At 42.4% G+C, this 23,183-nt stretch overlaps 2 protein-coding genes and 1 long non-coding RNA gene across 4 annotated transcripts; all 3 read left to right on the top strand.

Annotated features, from left to right (window-relative positions):
• Positions 1-3,244: 3,244 nt before the first annotated feature.
• LOC134179721 (uncharacterized) lies at positions 3,245-11,429 on the top strand. Its single transcript, XM_062646698.1, has 3 exons — positions 3,245-3,704; positions 10,644-11,380; positions 11,424-11,429. The coding sequence occupies exons 1-3, from the start codon at positions 3,245-3,247 to the stop codon at positions 11,427-11,429; spliced, it is 1,203 nt and encodes a 400-aa protein (XP_062502682.1).
• Positions 11,430-12,880: 1,451 nt separating this feature from the next.
• On the top strand, positions 12,881-13,993 carry LOC134195264 (uncharacterized). Of its 2 annotated transcripts, XR_009972354.1 has the most exons (4): positions 12,881-13,001; positions 13,078-13,172; positions 13,235-13,331; positions 13,871-13,993. It is a non-coding gene; the product is annotated as an uncharacterized LOC134195264 (long non-coding RNA). The 2 variants fall into 2 exon arrangements; XR_009972353.1 differs by having other exon boundaries at positions 13,235-13,993.
• Positions 13,994-16,344: 2,351 nt separating this feature from the next.
• Positions 16,345-20,142, top strand: LOC134181336 (uncharacterized). Its single transcript, XM_062648598.1, has 3 exons — positions 16,345-16,901; positions 18,667-19,671; positions 19,729-20,142. The coding sequence occupies exons 1-3, from the start codon at positions 16,442-16,444 to the stop codon at positions 19,803-19,805; spliced, it is 1,542 nt and encodes a 513-aa protein (XP_062504582.1). The 5' UTR covers positions 16,345-16,441; the 3' UTR covers positions 19,806-20,142.
• The last annotated feature ends 3,041 nt before the right edge of the window (positions 20,143-23,183 follow it).

Raw genomic sequence — 23,183 nt, 5'->3', positions numbered from 1 at the left:
GCGTCATGTCGCGTCATGTACGTGGCTTTGCTTGCAGACAAACCCTCGACCATCCAGACATGCAGACGTGGCCAACTGTTTGACGTTGAGTTGATCATTTTCAGTTATACTAGATCAGTAGACCGCTGCCTAGTAGTATGTCGTGCGTATACATAATCAAATGGCAAACAGTTTTAAAGGAATACTGTAAAATGATTGGCATTGAGGTAGTGATAATTAATTTATATCCTGTGCACTGACATTGAGCAATGTGTGTGTGTGTGTGTGTGTGTGTGTGTGTGTGTGTGTGTGTGTGTGTGTGTGTGTGTGTGAGTGTGTGTGTGTGTGTGTGTGTGTGGTGTGTGTGTGTGTGTGTGTGTGTGTGTGTGTGTGTCTGTGTGTGTCTGTGTGTGTGTGTCTGTGTGTGTGTACGTGTAATATTCTAATGTACTCACATACATTATTTTTTGTTCGAGATTTGTGACCCCCCCCTAGTGCAGCCGAGCTACGCCACTGTTCCATCGAACACTTCTCTCTTCCTTGGCTACAGAGGTGTTTGCATGCTACAAGAGTGATTGAATACAGAGAGTCAGTGATAGACGAGAACTGGAAATGGGCTGATTCTAAGCAATTACACTTTGACACTAGTAGATGTGAGTGCGTATCACGGTATATAAAGATTAGCGCAAATTTTCAGTTGTAGGACATAACTTATGATTGCAACAGTTTAATGCACGTTGTTTGCGTGGGTTGCTTTCAAAGCACGGACATGTGATCGACTTGCACCCGGCTACATGGCGAGCGCGAAACAATTAAATCCGCTCTCTAAGTTTGGGATTCCGAGGGTGCCTCCTCCAAACTATTCTACGAAGCTGGCTACGGCCCGGCCCTGCATCCGTGAAGTCTATAGCTAGATTCCAGGTGCATAATAGCCGAGGGTTGAGTACTCAAATGCTTTCCTTAAATCGCGTAGCCAGAAGCAGCGGAACGACTCGCTTGCAAATGGACGTTGGATCCGGAGTATATGAACTACGACGGTCCTGTTTGCTTACAAAACTAGAGGTTGTACTTAAAGTTGGGGCTGCCCGACCCCCTTGGTTCCCGAGACTCGGATATCAGACTTTGCTCTTCTAGCTTTTCTAATTTTGTGAAGCTTTACTCTAGACTCTGCTCCTCTCTTTACATAGTCGCGTACGAGCAGTGAAATCGGAAGTCACCTAGGCTAACTCTTCTCGCCAAGAAATTTTAATCTATAGTCGACCCCTCGATAGGATACGGAAAAGAGATGCACAGGACCTCTGCAGTTTGTAGCGCATATGTTGCTAAGTATAATTTCTCTCGTCGGGGATCTCATAGTTACGTCGACCCTTCTCCCCGTTCGGCCGCCAAAACAACAAACAAAAAATAAACGTAGTGTAAGGGCATGCGCAATAGCACTCTGGGTCTAGAAGGAGCGCGTTGTGTTGTGTTGTATACTTGAGAAAGGGTATAATAATACATGGTGACAGAAGTGGGATAACCCAACCCAGACAAACCCATTGAGAAAAGAGACACAGCGTGGAACCCACAGAAGCCAGTGACCTGACTAGGACACAGACTGGTACTGTTATCATAGCGCCTTGACATATAAGGGGAGATGTAGTGTTAGGGCATGTGCAATAGCAATAGCCTCGACGCTAGGCCATCTTCATCTTACGTGGTGGAGTAACGCGCCCGATTATACATAGAGTTCACGTGACCGAAACCGAAAAATCATTAACCGTTTATCTGATCGGGCGTGGCATTCCTCTCGCGTTTCCGGAGAAGTCTACGTGTGTAGCCTGAATTTTGGCTTTTAGCAGCAGTAGGCATGTTTCTTAATTAAACTATATATGCCGGTGTTGACGATGAACGAGTGCGCGGCAGAAATGCACACTAAATTACGATTTCAAACTATTTGAAACTTCGAACGTGCCTGAATGTACATGAACTATACTCTCGCGCTGGTACGACGTCATTCAAGAACGTTTTGACCAGTAATCTAAGATCCAGTTACGTATTGCACATCATGATCAGTGTAGCCAAGCTCACGTACGTGCTGTTCGCCTGATCGCATGTGAGAAGAGGTGGTTGAGCACGGACGAAGGCTTGGCTGGCAAATTAACACTGTCAAAGTTTTAGAAGGAATGGACTATGACAGGCACACACAATTCGACGCAACTACTTTGTCTTGTGCCTTTGAGTTGAGTTCGCGAAACAATGAAGCACCTGTGGTTGTGTTAATTAATATATTACTATGATAATTGGCGGCATCCTATTTGTATTGCACAGCTCTAAGTAACAGCCTACTAGGTAGAACTCGCTTCATGACTCTGGGCAATCTAAAGATCCGAGAACAAAAACGGAGACCTTCAAACCAAAGCAAAAGCAGATCACACTCCTAATGCGTGGGCATGCAACATCTGGGACTTCATTGACTAGTTTTGTCGAACGATCCCACCAGGTCTAGAACTGTAACCCGAGGAACTCGGGTAATAGTTATAGCATGATGATAGAGATATCAAATTGACTCGAAGCCCCAGTGGCTGAGGGTCAATCTATGTAACATAGTTGATGGATCCCGTTAAATACCATGCCCTAATTGCTATAGAATATGTCACGTAACAGATAGATTAGTGTGACTGGTGAAATTAATCTGGTGGCAATTTTGAGTCTGTGGTTGACAATGAAGCATGACTGCGAATTCCAGCCGTCCAAACGTTTTTGTTCTTCTTGGTCCTTACAAAAGCAGCTAGATTAGTTAATTGCAGACCACTTTGTAGATGTACTGTCACACCTTGTAGATTAGCTAAACAGAGGGCTGAGTTGGAGGTCGAGTTTTGCATACGGGGCTGCAATCTACACTATGTCTGGAGCGAGACTATAACTTAGGTCTCTAGCTAGACAGCCGAGAGGTCTCTGTCGTGTATACTATGAGACCTCATATTGACCAATTAGCATTCCTGTAGGTCACGTAACATATTCTAATAAAATATATCTCTACCTTCAATTGGCATGACAAGAAAGAAGTTCAATTTGCTTGCCAATTAATATTCACCCGATTATACTATTAATATCAATTTTGATTTTAATTAATTAACACATTACCGACAAATGTATGTAAATAACACGTGCCGTTGTCATTCTCGCCTCCAAACGCATTGTTTCAATAGCCCTCGTTTGTTTCAGCGCGGACGTTGTGCCTGCTTTCAACACACTGCGACGTACTAGCAGTTACTGACGAGCGATGCCTTCTGTCTTTGCTTGGTACGCAGCTGTGCTGTGGCTGCTTGCATTTGCAGACGAGGTAGAGTCCGCCACAACTAGAACCAAAGTCGTCATTCTCGGAGGAGGATATGCCGGAATGCAAGTCGCCAAGACGCTGAGCGACAACGGAGTCGACGACTTCATCGTCCTAGAAGCCCAAGAAAGAGCAGGAGGACGAATGTTATCTGGCTCCTTGCAGGGTCTCCCAGCGGAATATCTATGGGGACGTGTGGATACCAGAGAGTCTGTCTCTGATCCCCTTCGAGATCTTTTCGATAGCTGCAATCTTGCACATTCACCTCTGGATTATTCGAGATATCAAGCTGTGAACGACAGAGGAGTGAACGTTACAATTGAAGCTTCGCAAGCGGAAAAAAGGCTGTCCAACAGCGTGTCACAGCTCAAGGCAGCCTGGAAAAATGGTGTTTTTGAAGGCCAAGGTAGAGCTACAATGTTCGTGTACATGGTATGGGTAGTTAGAATTCAGGAAAAAATTGTAGCAGGTAGATGTCCGGCGTGCAACATGTCTGTCTACCTCTAGAGAATTCCATGTCCGGACAAACTAAAGGGTCTAGAGTTACGTGACACGTATACAGCATACTGTACACTAGCTGGTAGTGTGAGTAAGGCAATTGTCACGTGAGGTGTGCCTATTAGAGGTACAAAGAGCCGTTAATTTGCCATGCTCCAAATCGTTCTAGATTGTTCGTCTTGCCGAGTATACGCGCTTAACTAAAATACCGTGTTTCTTGTCGTTCAAGCGACCCGGTTTGGCAAAACAATTTTTATGTTTGATATCAAGAGTGTGACGGGCCTACTGCCATGTATATATGAACGGGGTTCTATGCACTCTTTTAGTCCGCTAGCGTTCGCAGCATATGCAAGTACGTACCAGTCAGGCAAGCCTGTACAAACAATCATTCAAATCATTTGGTTTTTCATCCGGTATGGCGCAGCTGGCATTGCACTGTATGGCTTGTAAATGAACGGCACCGAATTAATTAAATTGTTCTCCAGCGTGTGAGTTTGGGAAGGACAGCTCCTGTGTCTGGTTGTTTTGTTTACTGTTTAAGGCGAATGGTGAGTATCGATCTGCGCAGGGTTCATGGCCGCCGGTCTCTCCCGCTTTACGAGACGAATCGAACAACCGGCTGGAATCAGAGTTCTATCTGCATGCATGCTCAACGTGCGTTCGAGATAGGAATGCATGCATGCACGTTCTGTGATCAGCTCTCTGCGTGTATAATTCCATGGTCGCAACTGCCTTGGGCTTATCTCAGGAACCATATCAAAGTTTGCACATTCTTTACAAACGTAAGTCTTCATATAGACCCAAGTCCCTAGTCTTGCGTAGTCAGACTCTACCAGCCATTATACTTCCGACGAGAAGGGATCTGGTAAAATGCCTCTGTGTATGTGTACAATTCTTGTTTTGCGCTTGCCATGGGAGCTCGAACCTCTTTTAGTCAAGCCTTACATTTGCGAATTCACTAAGTCACAAGAGTACCATGCTTGCATAACACAGTGCAGAACGAATTCGTGAGCATAGATAATAGGTATTCAAGGATAGCCCTTCTGCTAAGTGCTCTGCATTTCTTCATGGAGATATAAACATGGTGTTTCTTTGTGTTTTTACTTGACTGTCTGCTGTATTTAATTGCTAACAATTACTTGCTAACAATTAGTTGGTATTAATATGTTTCTTAATTAAACGCAAACACACCCTACGTCCTCCAGACTGCTTTCTGCACGTGATGGAAGGAGAGTGGGGGGAGACAAAAAAGCAGATTTTTATGAATATCTTCTTCTCCCATATTTACAAACTCTTGGATCCCCGCTGGATCGTGTATGTAAATCTAAGCTCGCTGGCTTGAATCGCAGCATCTTCGCTTTAGACCGAGTTAGTAAAGAATCAATGCAAGCCTACATTTGTTTGTAAAGCATGTATACTACAAAGCTGGTCTTGAATTTGGAGAATTTGGAAAACAAACAGAAATTGAGGAGAATAGTAATGCATGATGCCTACCTGCCAATTAAGTCTGTATCAACCGTAAAATGTCTGTAGCCAGTGGCAGATCTAGGATTTCTCAGACGAAGGGGCGCACACCTGTTTTTGGAAGTGTGACGTCACAAAGACAACTTTCTATTTTATGTAACCGGACTACTCGGCCAAAAGAGGACGAGAAAGCAGCATGCGGTGGAGGTGATCGTTAGCATAGCTATCTAAAACTAAGTCATAATCTAAAGGTACGTCCTTGTATAGATATAGAAGAATTAGATCATTCAGACACTCAGCTCCCATAGTACTTCTCAGAACACTGGTCACAAACTTTAATGAGAAGTTCGTTCTTTCGACAGTAGCTGTTGTTACACGACAGACCAAACGCAGTGGCGGCGGAGATGGGGGTTTCGAGGGGTGACAGACCTCCCAATATTTGAATTAAAGATCTGAGATCCCGCAATAATTGGATCTCCTCAAATGGAACCATGTACTTCTGCAATATGTTTGCCAATCCAATCACCAGCTAGGCCACGCGCACACATCATGGACTCCGTCGATCGTGTCCTAGCTGCCAGGCATGCAACGACCACCACGCAGATACAGGCATTTCGAGAGCGTTTTATCTGACGCAAAAGTTGGTAAACGAAATTCACAAGCTGCTGCGTCTTTACGTTACAATACCAGTAACATCTGCAACTTCAGAGAGAGAGCCGTGTCAACTCTTAGGAGGCTACTGACCTACCTACGATCCACTATGACGGAGAAGATGCTAAATAACTGTTCACTCTTACATGTGCACAAAGAGTTACAGGATGACATAAACTTGGTGGACGTTGCGATTGATCTTGTTTTTTGTACCGCGAGCGATTAGGTTACTTTGGGGGCCTTAGTACTAGTGCTTCGTAATTGTTTCACCGGAATCATGTATTGTGTTTGGTATGATATTAATTATATAATAATGGATATCGTAAACATTTCAAAATTCGTAAGCTATTTAAAGCCTGAAACACAAGCGGATAGTCACGTGACTCTGGGAATTTGTCGCCGGCACCCCAAAATCTGTAGGAGCTTCCTCCGCCACTAAGAAGTATTCTCAAGACCGCTTGTATGTTGGGGTACATAAAAAGAGGAACCATTTCAAGAGCCAACGGTACCGTTGAAGAAAGGTATGCACCTTGATCCTTGGCCTACCCACATTTTCGTTGCCAGCGATCGAGCTCTTTCTCAAGCGAGTCAGGACTGGGAAGGTCTGCACCTTATGCTTGCCGCAGACATCGACTCAGCTCTCCAATATCCATGCGGCTAGTATGTGCTAGAAGAAGATGCAAACCTTTGACAAACAGTTGGGCGATTAGAGAAAATCGAGAATGCAGCTTCGCATTTAAGTGGTCTAGGTAAGGCGTAAATATAGTGCGGCACCAATAGTCTTCCACTGTTTCAGCTGGTACAGTGCTGCGGTAGCGTTGGCGTCCACATTGTCTATAGGCACACGGAACGATTCTTCGCCATGTTTATTGCACATGTCCCGAAACAGAGAGGCAAACTCTACTCCAGCGTTCGCCCGCGTATAATTTAGCTTGCCTTTGACAGTCTTAATCTCATCATAGGCTGCAATAATATCTTTACTTTGTCCTTGGAGATGTCAACTAAGGTCAACTAAGTAGTGTGACGTAAATCGATAGGTGTGGAAAGCAACAAGGAATTGTCCGGAGGTAATAGCGTGCAAGAGCACTATAAATAACAAAGCATTGCAAATAGAAGTAATATACTTGTTAGATCGCAATGTACGAGAACCAATGACGCTATTTGTATCTCCTAGGCATGCACGCACTGGATGCTCTCAAATATATATGAGAGCGTTCACAAACAAAGGCTTGTTTCTACAAGTCTCGTGCATCTGGTAATTGAAAACGAGTACAATTATCAGATATTTTGTCGTATTACAGAGATTGCCGACCTGAAGCCTCTGTGCAACTCTTAGCGTGATAGGGTATGGCAACGTTCTTTGAGTTTTTTATGTGTTCCGGGTAGTCAACAAGCGGCTCAAACAAGGTGTGAAAACCTTCAACAACTGCATGTCTTTCAACCCATCTCGTCTCACATAGAGTGGCAAGCTTATTAACGAAATGTTTTCCAATGCTATGATACGTCTTCAGAGCGCTTTCGACGCTCATTTTAAGCATCAATGGACTTTTGAAGCTGCCGCTGTCGTTTAGGTGAGAACTGGAAAAACAGACCGACTTGTTTTTACAGTTGCCATCATGGAGTGCATTTCAGTCACTAGACATAACCTGGACACTGTAAGATTAAGCTGGTGGCTAGCGCAGTGGAAATAGTTAGCCAGTGGATACTTCGCCTTGAATAGAGCCTGGCACTCTCGCGTCTTCCTGGTCATATTGCCTGCTCCATCATATCTCTGAGCTCTGCAGCGCTTTAGGTCAACACCGAGGTGGGAGAGAGACTTGAAAATTGTGTCACAGAGTGTTGCACCAGTCATGTCTTCAGCTTCCGCGAACAGTAGGAGTTTCTCCATAACGCCATGGTGTTTTATGTAGCAAACAGCTACTGCGGTTTGCTCTTTATTGCTGAAATCAGTAACTTCGTCTGCGAGTACACCAAGATAGTCGCTGCAAGAGATCTCAGATGTCAGCTGCCGAACAATGTAATCTCCCATATAGTGTAATTAACAATTCATTCTCCACAGTCTTTGATATCATTGTCGCATGACAATACTTGAGATGACTGTCCAGAAATTCATCAACCTCTCTCCTGAATGACAATACTGCTCTGAAATTCCCTTGATTGAAGTCGAATGTCATAGAATCATCTCTATGACCCACAAGGGCGATGCCTTGCCGAGCGCATAATTCAATACATCGAATAATTGACAGAAGCACAGCACAATATTTCTGGACTACTTTCTGCGATTCTGTTGTCAAAATATGATTACAGCGATGAATAGGTGTACGGTATACTCTGACAAATTCTGACAGCTTCGCCTCTGAGCACAAATGACACTGTAAGCCAGCATGCTTAATGAGCATTTCTTTGCCATCTTTCCAATCAGTTAGCGACTTCACAGTCAGTGTGTCAGGTCTTTTGGCACCAGGAGTCTGTGGTTGGCAAAGAAAGAACACACATGCCACACAAAAATACCTTGGCAGTACTGGGAATACGCAATGAAAAGAAAATCAGTAAACCCCGAACGATTCAGACGTCGAACGGTTTCCCCGCCTTTACGACGTTTATTCACGTACGCTCTTGATGATAACATGCAGTCTGATGCCGGGACTCTCCTCTGCATGATGGAGAACTTTGCGCATCAGTTAGGGTTTTACCAACCGAATTCACAGACATTTCTACAGCTGTGTAAATATCGTTTTATGCAAGAAATAATTGTACAGTCCTGAAGTTCAAACCTAAAGAGTTTGGACCTTCGAGGTTAACTCTACGCACAGTCATATATGCCTCTAACTCATTCATGCCTGGGCTACCGTACTGCACCCTAGTAGCAACACGTACCCTAGTAGTAGTAGTAGTAGTAGTAGTAGTAGTAGTAGTTCATACAACACTATAAGTGACAGATATACGCACGCAGCAAAACAAACAATTAAAAGTCAGTTACTACTTTATGTCATTACACTGTATGCTTAACTATTATCACAAGCTATAGTCACCACCTACTCATCTAGGTAGTAGTAGTAGTAGTAGTATTAGTAGTAAGAACATGGTTTTCATTTGAGCAAAGGAGATTTTCGTGATGCTTTATGCATGCGCTATGGTTGGATGTTACCAAATCTACCTTCAAAATGTGTTTGTGGATCTGCTTTCAACGTTGACCATGCAATGGTATGTTCTAAAGGTGGCTTTCCGACGCTAAGGCACAATGAAATTAGGGATATAACTGCCGATCTTTTGACTGAAGTGTGTCATGATGTAGTGATAGAGCCGATGTTACAACCTCTGACTGGAGAAAAGTTTCAGAAGAAAACAGCGAACATGTCTGACGAGGCTAGACTTGATCTTTCAGCGAGAGGAGTCTGGACAAAAGGAGACCGTGCATTTTTTGATGTAAGAGTATTTTACCCAAACGCGCGCTCCAATAGTCAAGGCTCTTTGAGATCAGCATTCAACATCCGTGAATGTGGAATAAAACGTGAATATGCACATCGAGTACTGGAAGTGGAACATGCCAGCTTCACTCCGTTGGTTTTTTCCTCTACCGGTGGCATGGGCTCTGAAACTTCCACCTTCTACAAACATCTTGCCAGTTTAATTGCCAACAAAACTGAAAAGAAATATAGTTCAGTGATGGAACTTCTGAGATGTCGGATCAGCTTTTCTCTAATAAGATCTTCTGTTTTGTGCATTCGCGGAAGTAGATCCGCCAAGCACAGGCCTCTAAAATGTCATGACATGGATTTAATCAACAGTGAGGCTTGCCTCACTAAGTAGAATGTGACGTTGACTTAAGTGGGTTTGTTTAATTGAATGGATTGATATAGTGTTGTGTTGAGTGCCGTTGTAGTGGCTTTTGTAGTATGGGCATGACCGGTGGATGCTTTTGCTGAGTAGTAGTAGTAGTAGTAGTAGTAGTAGTAGCTAGTACATACCTAGCAGATGCCGTTTAACGCAACGGCCTCTCCTTTACACGTTGTGTTGTCGGTAATTGATCCAAGTTATTCTTTTTGCCCTATTTCGGCAACATCAAGCAGAAATGTTTACGACATCAGAAGCCAAGGAAGAACACCGTTACTCACCAATTTGTTCTTGGTCACAGTCACGAACCGGCTGAGGAATCTCTTCAAGAGGATAAGGTGCACCGTCAATGGCCTTGAAGAAGTTTAAGTTTTCTTCCTTTTAGCCGGTGTTGAAGCCATGTTCGTGCATGCGCAAAACTTGGCAGCCTTGAATTCCAACAACGCGCGCTACAACTTTAGACGGGACAACGCGCGCTACAACTCCAGACGGGACAACGCGCGTCGGTTCGTTTCCTCCCTAGATCCGTAACTAAACAGCATAGAGGAGTAACTGAAACGACTGGAAGACTTTCTTGCAGTGTGAAATACATAAATGATATGACAAAATGGATTGAGAAGACTTGATGTACTTACTACTAATTACTAAGGTTTGAATCCTCAATGTACACTCTTACTAGCACATATTCCAGAATGGCACTATAAAATAAGCTTGAAGGCTCTCAATATCTAAATTTGTGATAAAAACTACATACTTAGTCTGAAGAAATGTATTATTACTTAATTTACAGCATTTGAATTGCATGTAAACTGGTGGCATGGTAATGGTCGGTGACACGTCATGTGCCGTTCGTTTCATCCAGAATTAGAACTGAAGTATTCTTGATTTGCTTTGCTAGATGATATGAGTGTCAGAGCAGCACTTCGTCTATATGGTTGGATTGCTAAATCACCAGTGGAATGGGCTGTAGAATTCTATTGGTTTCAACTTGAAACTGTGGACCAATTAGCTGCCATGTCTGCAAAGGAATATTTATGGCTGAGTGAATTCTACAAGACCCAACAATACATTAAGAGTGGCAACTCTTTTGAAGGTATTCAAAAAATGACTGAATGTTTTAAGAACACCTTTGCAAGTGGTCAGTATTCTGATCGTCTACGTGTAAACAGCCTCGTGCGTGAAATACAATACAGCGATGATAGTGTTACAGTCACTCTAGAAGATGGTTCGGTGTACATTGCTGAGTATGCAGTGGTCACGTTCAGTTTGGGAGTGCTGCAGCATGATGATGTGACATTCACACCACAGTTACCTCTGTGGAAACGTATGGCGATCACTCGGTTCTATATGGCTCCTCTAGGAGTTGTGTATGCCTATTACGAACCAAAAGCACGACGTCAGCTGTCTTCACGAAATATGTTTGTGTCTGATGATCGTGGCAGGTACCACTGGAGCGTTGAAATTACTCAAGTAATTGAAAATACATTACAACATAGCCAGCCATACGATCTATTCATGACGTGGGTGTTTGATGATGATGCTTTTCGAGTCGAAGGTCAGCCTTTAAATCAGACACAGCAAGAAGTCGCCGAGTTGTTTCGCAAACACTATGGGCCATCATTTCCTGAACCTCGAGTTTTTGTGGCTAACATCACTCTCAATCCTCTGTATTATGGAGGGATGACGGTCCCCCCACTGGGGTCAACCCATGAGGATCTAGATCAACTAAGAGCTCCCGTTGGGAGACTCTTCTTTGCTGGAGATTCCTATCATTACAATTTGTATGTTCGTAGTGCATTGATCAGTGGTAATGAAACAGCATATGTCTTGATTGATTGCATGAATGGAGGTTCATGTAAAATGCCCAAGCTGGCAGAGGAAACATCTCAGACTTGTACCTCTGGTATGCAGTGCTCAAATGACTAGCTAATGCTTAGAAATTATATGTCTTTGTGTTTAGGTACTCAAATTAAACGTCCGTTAGCCACTCACTTGTTGCTCTTCTTACTTCTGAAGACCATCTATCTCATGATGTGAGATTTTCACATCTTGGAATTAGTGTGTCCGGTTTTCTGCTATCGTCTTTATGCGCGTTTGTATTCTAATTGCTCACGAAATCCACATTTCTCTGTTCATCAGTGGTGTATGACTCTACAATGATTTAATGGCAACCTAGCTCGATCAGTTCCTCCTAGCTGAAACACCTGCCTTATGCAAAGCTGGTAATGTAGTTGAAGACTTTGTAGTATGCACAAGCAATGAGAGTTCTTGAGTATAGAAGTTAGAATATTGGTGTTTGCTACTTAATGATTTCTGTATCGTTGTCTCGAGTCATTCCTGATATTGACTAGACACGTTTGGGTCACACATCAAGATGTTTCTGCAATGATCAAGCCTTTGCCAGCTAGGAGACATTTCGTATTTATCACTTGTACACTGCTAAACTGTTTCAACATATAAATTCTTACATTCCTATATATCAACAATTGCCATGTTCGTGTTTGGCTGTAGTGTACATTAACAGCTGTGGGACGGTGATAACGATCTTATACTATAATACGCGAACGCTCGGGAACGCCCACTTCCGTCTATATGTCCACCTGTCCACCGTCTGTAACGCGCCGATCGACACGACGCCGGTTTCGGATCGTCGCGAAACGCGGTAGGCCGGTCGAGATCGCGAGTCTGAGACAAACGGGCGCGTCGGATTTCGCCTCGACCGCCTCCGACGGCCTGAAACGAGACTTTGGCGTCCTGAAATGAGATGCGAGAGAGTTTGTTTAATTAATCAATTGACCGAGTATGCGGATGTGACGTATGCTCACCAGCCCCTGTCTACATCTGGTCTAGAGTAGAGTGCAAGATGCGGCCGCCGCAGTCAGAGGTTTTAAGGGCTTGATCTCCTACTGACAAAATAAAATCATAATTTATGACATAACTGTTACATATAAACTATCGGCTAAAACGTTCCAAAATTTATCACTTGTTAATGCTAGTAGAGTTTCAACGGCCTAACGTCAAGTTGTCTCCATAGCAACAAGGCGCACCTCGTCTGTTTTAAACGAGGTCGCACGGTTATTGCGCGCTCGCTTCGCTCGAACGTGCAAGGAACGCGAGGCTACGTAGATCGCAAACAGCCTGATGTGATTAAGATTCTTTTTTATGCGTTCAAGCTCATTTTGACGAGGTTGGCTACCTCGAGGTGTTCAAATTTTGTATGGAAAAGACGTCAAATGCTCTCGTCAGCGTAAAGGAGGTAAAAATCGATCCATCAGATTGTTGTACCTCGTGTAACGGATCGTCGTGCCAAGTTTTTTGGTTCTATGCTTTAGTTTTGCCAACTTAATAGAAGAAGAAGGCTCGTATGGCGTCCATACTGTCTTCGCGCAACGGTCGAGTGTGCCGGAAGTTCTCGGCAAGTTGCGAGGTTGGTTGGAAACATGCAAGTGAGCTAGACGTAACCTACAGACACTGTTTCTACACTTTAAGAGTCGAATAGAGCTAGTCATGTTGTACCGTCGCTTCTGACTAGGAGGAAGGAATACCAGAAGTGCAGGGTTACTCAAGAATGCACGTCAATTTGAAGGTGAAGCCAGGAGGTTTGAATATTGTCACTTTGCAGACGTAACAATTGATGATGAAATGAAATTATATAGGAAAGAGTTAATAGAAATAGATATTTTCATAAAATCGGTCTGGGTAGGGAGTTACGCCCTTTAATTTACCAGATTACTCGGAATCGTTGTAGATTGTTTATGTTTGCTTGCTGAGTGTAGACGTTCAATAATACTGTATTTCTTGTCGTCGAAGCAATCCCTGTTTTGCAAAGCAATTCTTACGTTTGATATCAGGAGTATGATGGAGCTACTGCATCACTGCCTGTTGTAGACGGGGTTATTCACAGGCTGCTCTTGAATTTGGGCAATTTGGAGAGAAACAGAAATCGAAGAGAATAGTACTGCATGATGTCTACCTGCCAAGTCTGTATTAACAGTAAAATAATATCTTTAGCCAGATAATATAGAAGAGCAATGAAACGACTGAAAGGCTTTCTTGCAGTGCATGTGACATACATAAACGATATGGCAAAATGATTGATAAAAAATTGATGTACTTACCACTTAGGGTCAATGTACTGGCATAAATTCAAGAATGCCGTTCTAAATAAGCCTGAAGACTCTGAACATAAAATGTGTGATGAAAACTACGCATTTTGTCTAAGGAAATGTACTATTACCTAATTAGTTTGCTGCATATGAATTTTATGTAAAATGTTTGCGTGCTAATGGTTGGTTACAAGTTGTGTGAAAGTATCGTGCGTGTCATTCAGAATATCGTACAGTAGTATTCCTGATTTGAATTACTAGATGAAATGAGTGTGAGAGATGCACTTCGTTTATATAGTTGGATTGCTAAAACACCAGTGGAATGGGCTGTAAAATTCTATTGGTTTTAACTTGAAACTGAGGACCAATTACCTATCATGTCTGCAGAGGAATATTTATGGCTGAATGATCCACATGGATTCTACCAGAACTAGCAATACATTAAGAGTGTGAACTATCTTACAGGCTTTCAACGCATGGCTGAATGTTTTCAGAACAGTTTTGCAGTGGCCAGTATTCTGATCATCTATGTTTGAAGGTAGTTGAGCACGGAGGAAGGCTTGGCTGGAGAGGCTAGCAAATCAACACTCTCAAAGTTTTAGAAGGAATGGACTATGACACGCACAACACAATTCGACCTCATACTGACCAATCAACATTCTTGAAGGTCACGTGACATATTCTAATTAGCTAATAAAGTATCTCTCTACTTTGTAATTGGCATGACAAGAAAGAGGTTCAATTTGCTTGCCAATTACTATTGACCCGATTATACTATTAATATCAATTTTGATTTTTGCCGACGGTAGCGAGGCTTCTAATTCTCTAATCCGGGTCGCACAATAGAAATGGGCGTGGTCCTATATGGTCTCCATCGAGCTTTTGGTACAAGTGTGTGTGTGTGTGTGTGTGTGTGTGTGTGTGTGTGTGCGTGCGTGTGTGTGTGTGTGCGTGTGTGTGTGTGTGTGTGTGTGTGTGTGTGTGGGTGTGTGTGTGTGTGTACACAAATCTCAAATTTCTCCTCACGACCACGTTTCATGATAGGACCTACCTTAAAAATCGTTTCCGTGTCCGACTACAGATGAGTTTAGGAACGATTCGTGCAAGTGACCAAACGGCGGCAAAAACGCTTCATGAACTTTCGTCGTTCCATCCCTTTGTATTGTAGCTAGGAATTGTGTGTACGTGACAACCAAGAAACACCTTCAGGAGTTGAATGCCACCTACAGTCAACTATTCACACGTCAGTATGACCAATCCTTTACTACACTGTCCTGCATCTAACACTGTTGATAGTCATTGACTCAATGTTTGCCGATATCAATTTCTATGTCAGTAAATACGATACCATTGTCGTTAGAACGGAACTGAGTGCATACCTAGACTGTACATTTCAATTGTCTTGATCACGATCGCAAAACCACGACTACCTATACCAGGCCTCTATACGTAATCTAAACTACTAGGAAGCTTGTATGTTTACTTCCATGACAGCTAGGGTTTCAACAAATCCGTTTTGTCTAGCTAGGAGTCGGCGTTTCAGTAGACGGTCTGGAAACTCCATCGGACGTGTTACTCACCAACGCGAGGCGCCTGCTGATACCGTACAATTAGTTAGCTAATAAAATATATATCTACTTTCAATTGGCATGACAAGGAAGAGGTTCAATTTGCTTGCCAATTACCATGACCGTAGCCTCGGTATTCCAGACTGCTTTCTGCACGTGATGGGAGGGAGAGTGGGAGGAGAGAAGAAAGCAGTCTGGGGACAGCTCTATTGTAAGTGACTTCGGAAATAGGCGGTGTTCATCTTAATCGATATTTACCCACATTCATTAGGAACAGTAACAAGCACCAGATGGCTCGTTGGACATTGCCAGAAGCTGTTCGCTGCCAGCCAACTACAAACGAACGGGAGGACGTAGAAAATGAGTGACTTTACTGAATCCGGTAGAGAGAAGGCAAAGACGTCGCGACCTCGTACTAAAATCGCTTAGCAAGCAGTCGATTGGTCTTCAAGGCTTCAAGTCGGAACAGCCGCTGCAATGGCTTTATCGTCCGCTAACGTCTGGCAAGCATTCGCTGAGTTATCATGTCATCAGGAGCGAAACTCGTAGCGCGTTGCATTTGTGTTAGCTGCACCCCACTGTGCTATTACAGTCGTCTGAGAATCGCTTCTAGGTAATTACAAAGTACTCATTGACGTCAGCAGTTGTCTACAGCGCTGATTGGCCATTTTTTTGAGCGGTGGTTTTGATTGGAGCGGATGTTTCTGAACTTGAGCAGTCGCGCCTCTTCCGAAGTCACTTACAATAGAGCTGTCCCCAGACTGCTTTCTTCTCTCCTCCCACCCTTCCCTCCCATCACGTGCAGAAAGCAGTCTGGAATACCGAGGCTATATTGACCCGATTATACTATTAATATCAATTTTGATTTTAATTAATTAACACATTACCATGTATGTAAATTGCACGTGCCGTTGTCATTCTCGCCTCCAAAACGCATTGTTTCAATAGCCCTCGTTTGTTTCAGCGCGGACGTTGTGCCTGCTTTCAACACACTGCGACGTACTAGCAGTTACTGACGAGCGATGTCTTCTGTTTTTGCTTGGTACGCAGCTGTGCTGTGGCTGCTTGCATTTGCAGACGAGGCAGAGTCCGCCACAACTAGAACCAAAGTCGTTATTCTCGGAGGAGGATATGCCGGAATGCAAGTCGCCAAGACGCTGAGCGACAACGGAGTCGACGACTTCATCGTCCTAGAAGCCCAAGAAAGAGCAGGAGGACGAATGTTATCTGGCTCCTTGCAGGGTCTCCCAGCAGAATATCTATGGGGACGTGTGGATACCAGAGAGTCTGTCTCCGATATCCTTCGAGATCTTTTCGATAGCTGCAATCTTGCATATTCACCTCTGGATTACTCGAGGTATCAAGCTGTGAACGACAGAGGAGTGAACGTTACAGTAGAAGCTTCGCAAGCTGAAAAAAGGCTGTCCAACAGCGTGTCTCAGCTCAAGGCAGCCTGGAAAGATGGTGTTTTTGAAGGTCAAGGTATAGCTGCAATGTTCGTGTATGGGTAGTTAGAATTCAGGAAAAAATTGTAGCAGGTAGATGTCCGTCGTGTAGCATGTTAGTCCGTCTCTAGAGAATTCCACGTCCGGACAAACTGGGGGTCTCAGCTTCTAAAGGGTCTAGACTTACGCGACACGTACAGTACTAGCTGGTATGAGTAAGGCAATTGTCACGCCATCGCAAGGTGTGTCTATTAGAGGCACAAAGAGGCGCTAATTTGCTATGTTACTTCGAATAGTAAATTGTTTGTGTTTACGTTTGTTTGTAGTTAACTAGGATACTGTGTTCTTGTCGTTCAAGCGACGTCGGTTCGGCAAACGAATTTTTAGGCTTGATATCAAGAGTGTGACGGGCTTACTGCCATGTCTATATGAACGGGGTTTACTCTTGCATGCCGCGAGCTTTCACAGCCTAGGCAAGTACGTACCAATCAGGCGAGCCTAAACAAAGAAAATTATTCAAATCATTTGTTTTTGATCCGGTATGGCGCAGTTTGCATTGCACTGCATGGCTTGTGAATGAACCGACCTTAATTAATTAGATTGTTCCTCAGCGTGGGAATTTGGGAAGGACAGTTTCTTCTCTCTGAGAACGGATTTTACACTACTGTCTATTCCCCGTAAGTGTGAACTCAGAAGTGAGCAATGAAGTAGAGGTAACACCAGGTGTGCTCATTAGAGATCTAAGAGCTAGCGCTGTTCCAGTTGGACCATTTTACACCAATTATCTTAAATGGTTCCAGTGGCTGATCCGTTGGTCTTGCAAGATAATTGGATAATAACCATTGTTCCACCCGTTTGGCTTTGATATGCACAAGTAATATTTTTCTGTTTCCTTTGTAGTGCTCTTCATGCCTGCATGGAGATTCAAACTTGGTGTTTCTTTGCGTTTCACTTGACTATCTGCTGTATTTAATTGCTAACAGTTACTTGCTAACAATTACTTAATACTATCACGCTTCTTAAGCGCAAACACAGGCTCCTTACTCCAGACTACTTTCTACACGTGATGGGAGGAGAGTGGGAGGAGAGAAGAAACCAGATTTCTTATGAATATTTTCTTCTCCCTCTCTCCTCGATCCCATCGCTTGCAGAAAGCAGTCTGGAGTACTAAGGCTAGCACAAACAGGAAATCACATTTACAAAATTCTGGATACCTACTGGATTGTGTATGTAAATCTAAGCTGCGCTGGTGCTTGAATCATAGCATCTTTGCTATAGGCCGGATTAGTAAAGAGAAATGCAAGCCTACTCTTGTTTGTAAAGCATATATACCACAAAGCTGCTCTTGAATTTGGAGAACAAACAGAAATCGAGGAGGAGAATAAAACTACATGATACCTACCTGTCCAGTCTGTATCAACTGTAAAATGTCTGTAGCATAGAGGAGCAATTGAAGCGAACGGAAGACTTTCTTGCAGTGTGACATACATAAATAATATGCCGAAAATTATTGAGAAGACTTGATGTACTTACTACTAATTATTAAGGTTTGGATCTTTAATGTATATTCTTAATGGCACATATTCAAGACTGCCACCCTAAAGTAAGCTTGAAGGCAGTCAACATCTAAGAGTGGGATGAAAACTACATACTTAGTTTAAAGAAATGTATTATTACTTAATTAATTGACTGCATTTGAATTGCATGTAAAACTGTTGGCATGGTAATGGATCGGTTACACGTCATGTGCCGATCCTGTCATCCAGAATTAGAACTGAAGTATTCTTGATTTGCTTTGCTAGATGATATGAGTGTCAGAGCAGCACTTCGTCTATATGGTTGGATTGCTAAATCACCAGTGGAATGGGCTGTAGAATTCTATTGGTTTCAACTTGAAACTGTGGACCAATTAGCTGCCATGTCTGCAAAGGAATATTTATGGCTGAGTGAATTCTACAAGACCCAACAATACATTAAGAGTGGGAACTCTTTTGAAGGCATTCAAAAAATGACTGAATGTTTTAAGAACACCTTTGCAAGTGGTCAGTATTCTGATCGTCTACGTTTGAACAGCCTCGTGCGTACAATACAATACAGTGATGATAGTGTTACAGTCACTCTAGAAGATGGTTCGGTGTACATTGCTGAGTATGCAGTGGTCACGTTCAGTTTGGGAGTGCTGCAGCATGATGATGTGACATTCACACCAAAGTTACCTCTGTGGAAACGTATAGCTATCACTCGATTCTATATGACTCCTATGACAGTCGTGTATGCTTACTACAAACCAAAAGCACGACGTCGGCTAGATTCAAGAAATATGTTTGTGTCTGATGATCGTGGCAGGTACCACTGGAGCATTGAAATTACTCAAGTAATTGAAAATACATTAGAACATAGCCAGTCATACGATCTATTCATGACGTGGGTGATTGATGATGATGCTTTTCGAGTCGAAGGTCAGCCTTTAAATCAGACACAGCAAGAAGTCACCGAGTTGTTTCGCAAACACTATGGGCCATCATTTCCTGAACCTCAAGTTTTCGTGTCCAACATCACTCTCAATCCCCTATACTATGGAGGGATGACGGTCCCTCCACTGGGGTCAACCCATGAGGATCTAGATCAACTAAGAGCTCCCGTTGGGAGAATTTTCTTTGCTGGAGATTCCTATCATTACAATTTGTATGTTCGTAGTGCATTGATCAGTGGTAATGAAACAGCATATGTCCTGATTGATTGCATGAATGGAGGTTCATGTACAATGCCCAAGCTGGCAGAGGAAACATCTCAGACTTGTACCTCTGGTATGCAGTGCTCAAATGACTAGCTAATGCTTAGAAATTATATGTCTTTGTGTTTAGGTACTCAAATCAAATGTCCGTTAGCCACTCACTTGTTGCTCTTCTTACTTCTGAAGACCATCTATCTCATGATGTGAGATTTTCACATCTTGGAATTAGTGTGTCCGGTTGCCTGCTATCGTCTTTATGCGCGTTTGTATTCTAATTGCTCACGGAATCCACATTTCTCTGTTCATCAGTGGTGTATGACCCTACAATGATTTAATGGCAACCTAGCTCGATCAGTTTCTCGTAGCTGAAACACCTGCCTTATGCAAAGCTGGTAATGTAGTTGAAGACATTGTAGTATGCACAAGCAATGAGAGTTCTTGAGTATAGATATTAGAATATTGGTGTTTGCTACTTAATGATTTCTGTATCGTTGTCTCGAGTCATTCCTGATATTGACTAAAACACGTTTGGGTCACACATTAAGATGTTTCTGCAATGATCAAGCCTTTGCCAGCTAGGAGACATTTCGTATTTATTACTTATACTGCCAAACTGTTTCAACATGTAAATTCTGACATTTCTATATACTAACAATTGCCATGTTCGTGTTTGGCTGTACCGTAGATCAACAGCTGTGGGACGGTGATAATGATGAGGTATAATAGACATGTGGGTTTACACACACACACACACACACACACACACACACACACACACACACACACACACACACACACACACACACACACACACACACACACACACACACACACACACACACACACACACACACACACACACACACACACACACACACACACACACACACACACACACACACACACACACACACACACACACACACACACACACACACACACACACACACACACACACACACACACACACACATACGAGAATTCCGGGTCTTAGTCAGTTTCTCATCTGGAAACTTTTATCAAAACTGCAATCTGTAATAAATGTCTCATTAATTCCCTATTTTCTAGCATTAACATAATTAAAAATAAGTATACTTGTAGATGTATACTCTATGGTGTGGCTTCAATATAGTATTTGAAATCACTTTAATACTATAGCTAGAGCCAACTGAAGAGCATTACACATCTTTCTTGACTGGTCAGTCAACATTCGTGTCACTGACAGATTCCGCGATAGAACACTTCTTGCTTCCTTGGCTACAAATTAAGATGTTTGTATGCCACAAGAGTGATTGAATACAGAATTAATTTACAGAATCAATTAACAGTGAGTCAACAATGGGCAATAACTAAAAAAATGGGTAATTATAGAATGTTTGAGAACAGTCGAGCTGATTCTAAGCAATTATAGTACTCTTTGACACTAACAGACAAAACCTCAAAGTTTTGATCTATAGATAATAAGTATGATATGAGACAACCGGTACCGGGGTAGTGCATAATTGCCAATTAATAATAGAATTTCCACTGCAACACACTCATCATTGGAGCCTTTATTGTCCAGAAGTTTGGATGAATAGGGAGACCATAAGTGTTTAATCATGATAGGGTGATTTGCGGGGGTTACAACTAGTTTGGGAGCTTCTGTTGGGAGATTGTATTGGGGTCGGTTCTAGACTGACCATACAACCTTAATCTACCAAATTAAGAACAGCTGTATTTATTTATTTTCATTGAAAGGATTCACTGCCTCCTGAAATCACTTGAGCTTCCCCAACAAAATCTGACATTATTGAATATAGCCAGTAAAAGCTTACCGTTTGCGTAATGAGTATACCATTTAAATTATCACATTATACGATTTATTAATAATATGTCTGTCAGAGTGAGAACTGAAACTCCCTAAAGCTGATGATTGAGTCTGCATGCGTGTCCGTCATTCTAACGTCATTAGCTGTACACATCGTCTTGCTCCGTTACTAACAATGTTCCTCTAGCATTGTGCTAGACGAGCAACCATATTCATAATAAAATTATTAATTAATTAATCGCGTAGCACCATTTTTGTTATAGCGTATTTGTTGCCAAGTCAAAACAGCATTCGCCTGACATCGTCGTTATGTCAATCCATCTCCCTGTTAATTCGGCCGCAAACAAATAAAACTAGATAAATAAGTATAAATACATAAATAAATAAATAAATAAATAATAAATAAATAAATAAAATATATCGTGACTTCTATTTGTCGTCACAAGAAAGACTCTCTTCACTCGCCAATTTACTATTAATTATCACAATTTTAAAATTAATATCAATTTGTATTTTAGTTAAGTAACGCATAACCGATAATGTATGTTAGGTGCAAGTGTTGTTGTCATCCGCTCGTTTGTTTCAGAATGCGCGTGTTGTGCCATATTTCAGCACACTGCATGGAATTATAGTAATTGACTTCTGTCTTGCTTAGTACGCAGCTGTGCTGTGGCTGCTTGCATAATGTTACGTGACACGAACTAGCTGCTAATGAGTAAGGCAATTGTCACGCGAGGTGTGCCTACTAGAGGTACAAAGAGCCATTAATTTAGCAGGTTACTCCGAATCGTTGTACAGTAGATTGTCTAGGTTTGCTTGCTGAATACAGACGATAAAAAAATACTGTGTTTCTTGTCGTCGAAGCGATCCCGGTTTTGCAAAGCAACTCTTATGTTTGATATCAGGAGTATGACGGAGTTACTACATCGCTACCAGGTATGAACGGGGTTCTTCAAAAGCTGCTCTTGAATTTGGACAATTTGGAGAGGAACAGATATCGAAGAGAATATTACTGCATTACGTCTACCTGCCAAGTCTGTATCAACAGTAAAATAATATCTTTAGCCAGATAATATAGAAGAGCCATCGAAACGACTGAAAGGCTTTCTTGCAGTGCATGTGACAAACATAAACGATATGGCAAAAGAATTAATAAAAACTGATGTACTTACCAATTAGGGTCAATGTACTGACACAAATTCAAGAATGCCAACCTAAATAAGCCTGAAGGCTTTCAACATAAAATGTGTGATGAAAACTACGTATTTAGTCTAAGGAAATGTATTATTACATAATTAGTTGCTGCATTTGAATTGTATGTAAAATGTTTGCATGCTAATGGTTGGTTACAAGTCTTGTGAGAGTATCGTGCGTGTTATCCAGAATATTGTACAGTAGTTTTCCTGATTTGAATTACTAGATGAAGTGAGTGTCAGAGATGCACTTCGTTTATATGGTTGGATTTCTAAATCACCAGTGGAATGGGCAGTAGAATTCTTTTTTGGTTTAACTTGAAACAGAGGACCAATTATCTGCCATTTCTGCAGAGGAATATTTATGGCTGAATGATCCACATGGGTTCTACCAGAACCAAAAATACATTAAGGGTGTAAACGCATATAGGCATTCAACGCATGGCTGAATGTTTTCAGAACAGTTTTGCAAGTGGCCAGTATTCTGATCGTCTACGTTTGAACAGCCTCGTGCATTAAATACGATACAGTAATACTAGTCACAGCCACTGTAGAAGATGGTTCGGTGTACATTGCTGAGTA

The sequence above is a fragment of the Corticium candelabrum genome, chromosome 1 (assembly GCF_963422355.1).
Source record: "Corticium candelabrum chromosome 1, ooCorCand1.1, whole genome shotgun sequence".
NCBI classification, from domain to species: domain Eukaryota; kingdom Metazoa; phylum Porifera; class Homoscleromorpha; order Homosclerophorida; family Plakinidae; genus Corticium; species Corticium candelabrum.
Note: the sequence above shows the minus strand (reverse complement) of the source record. Positions and strands in the feature narration are given on the sequence as shown.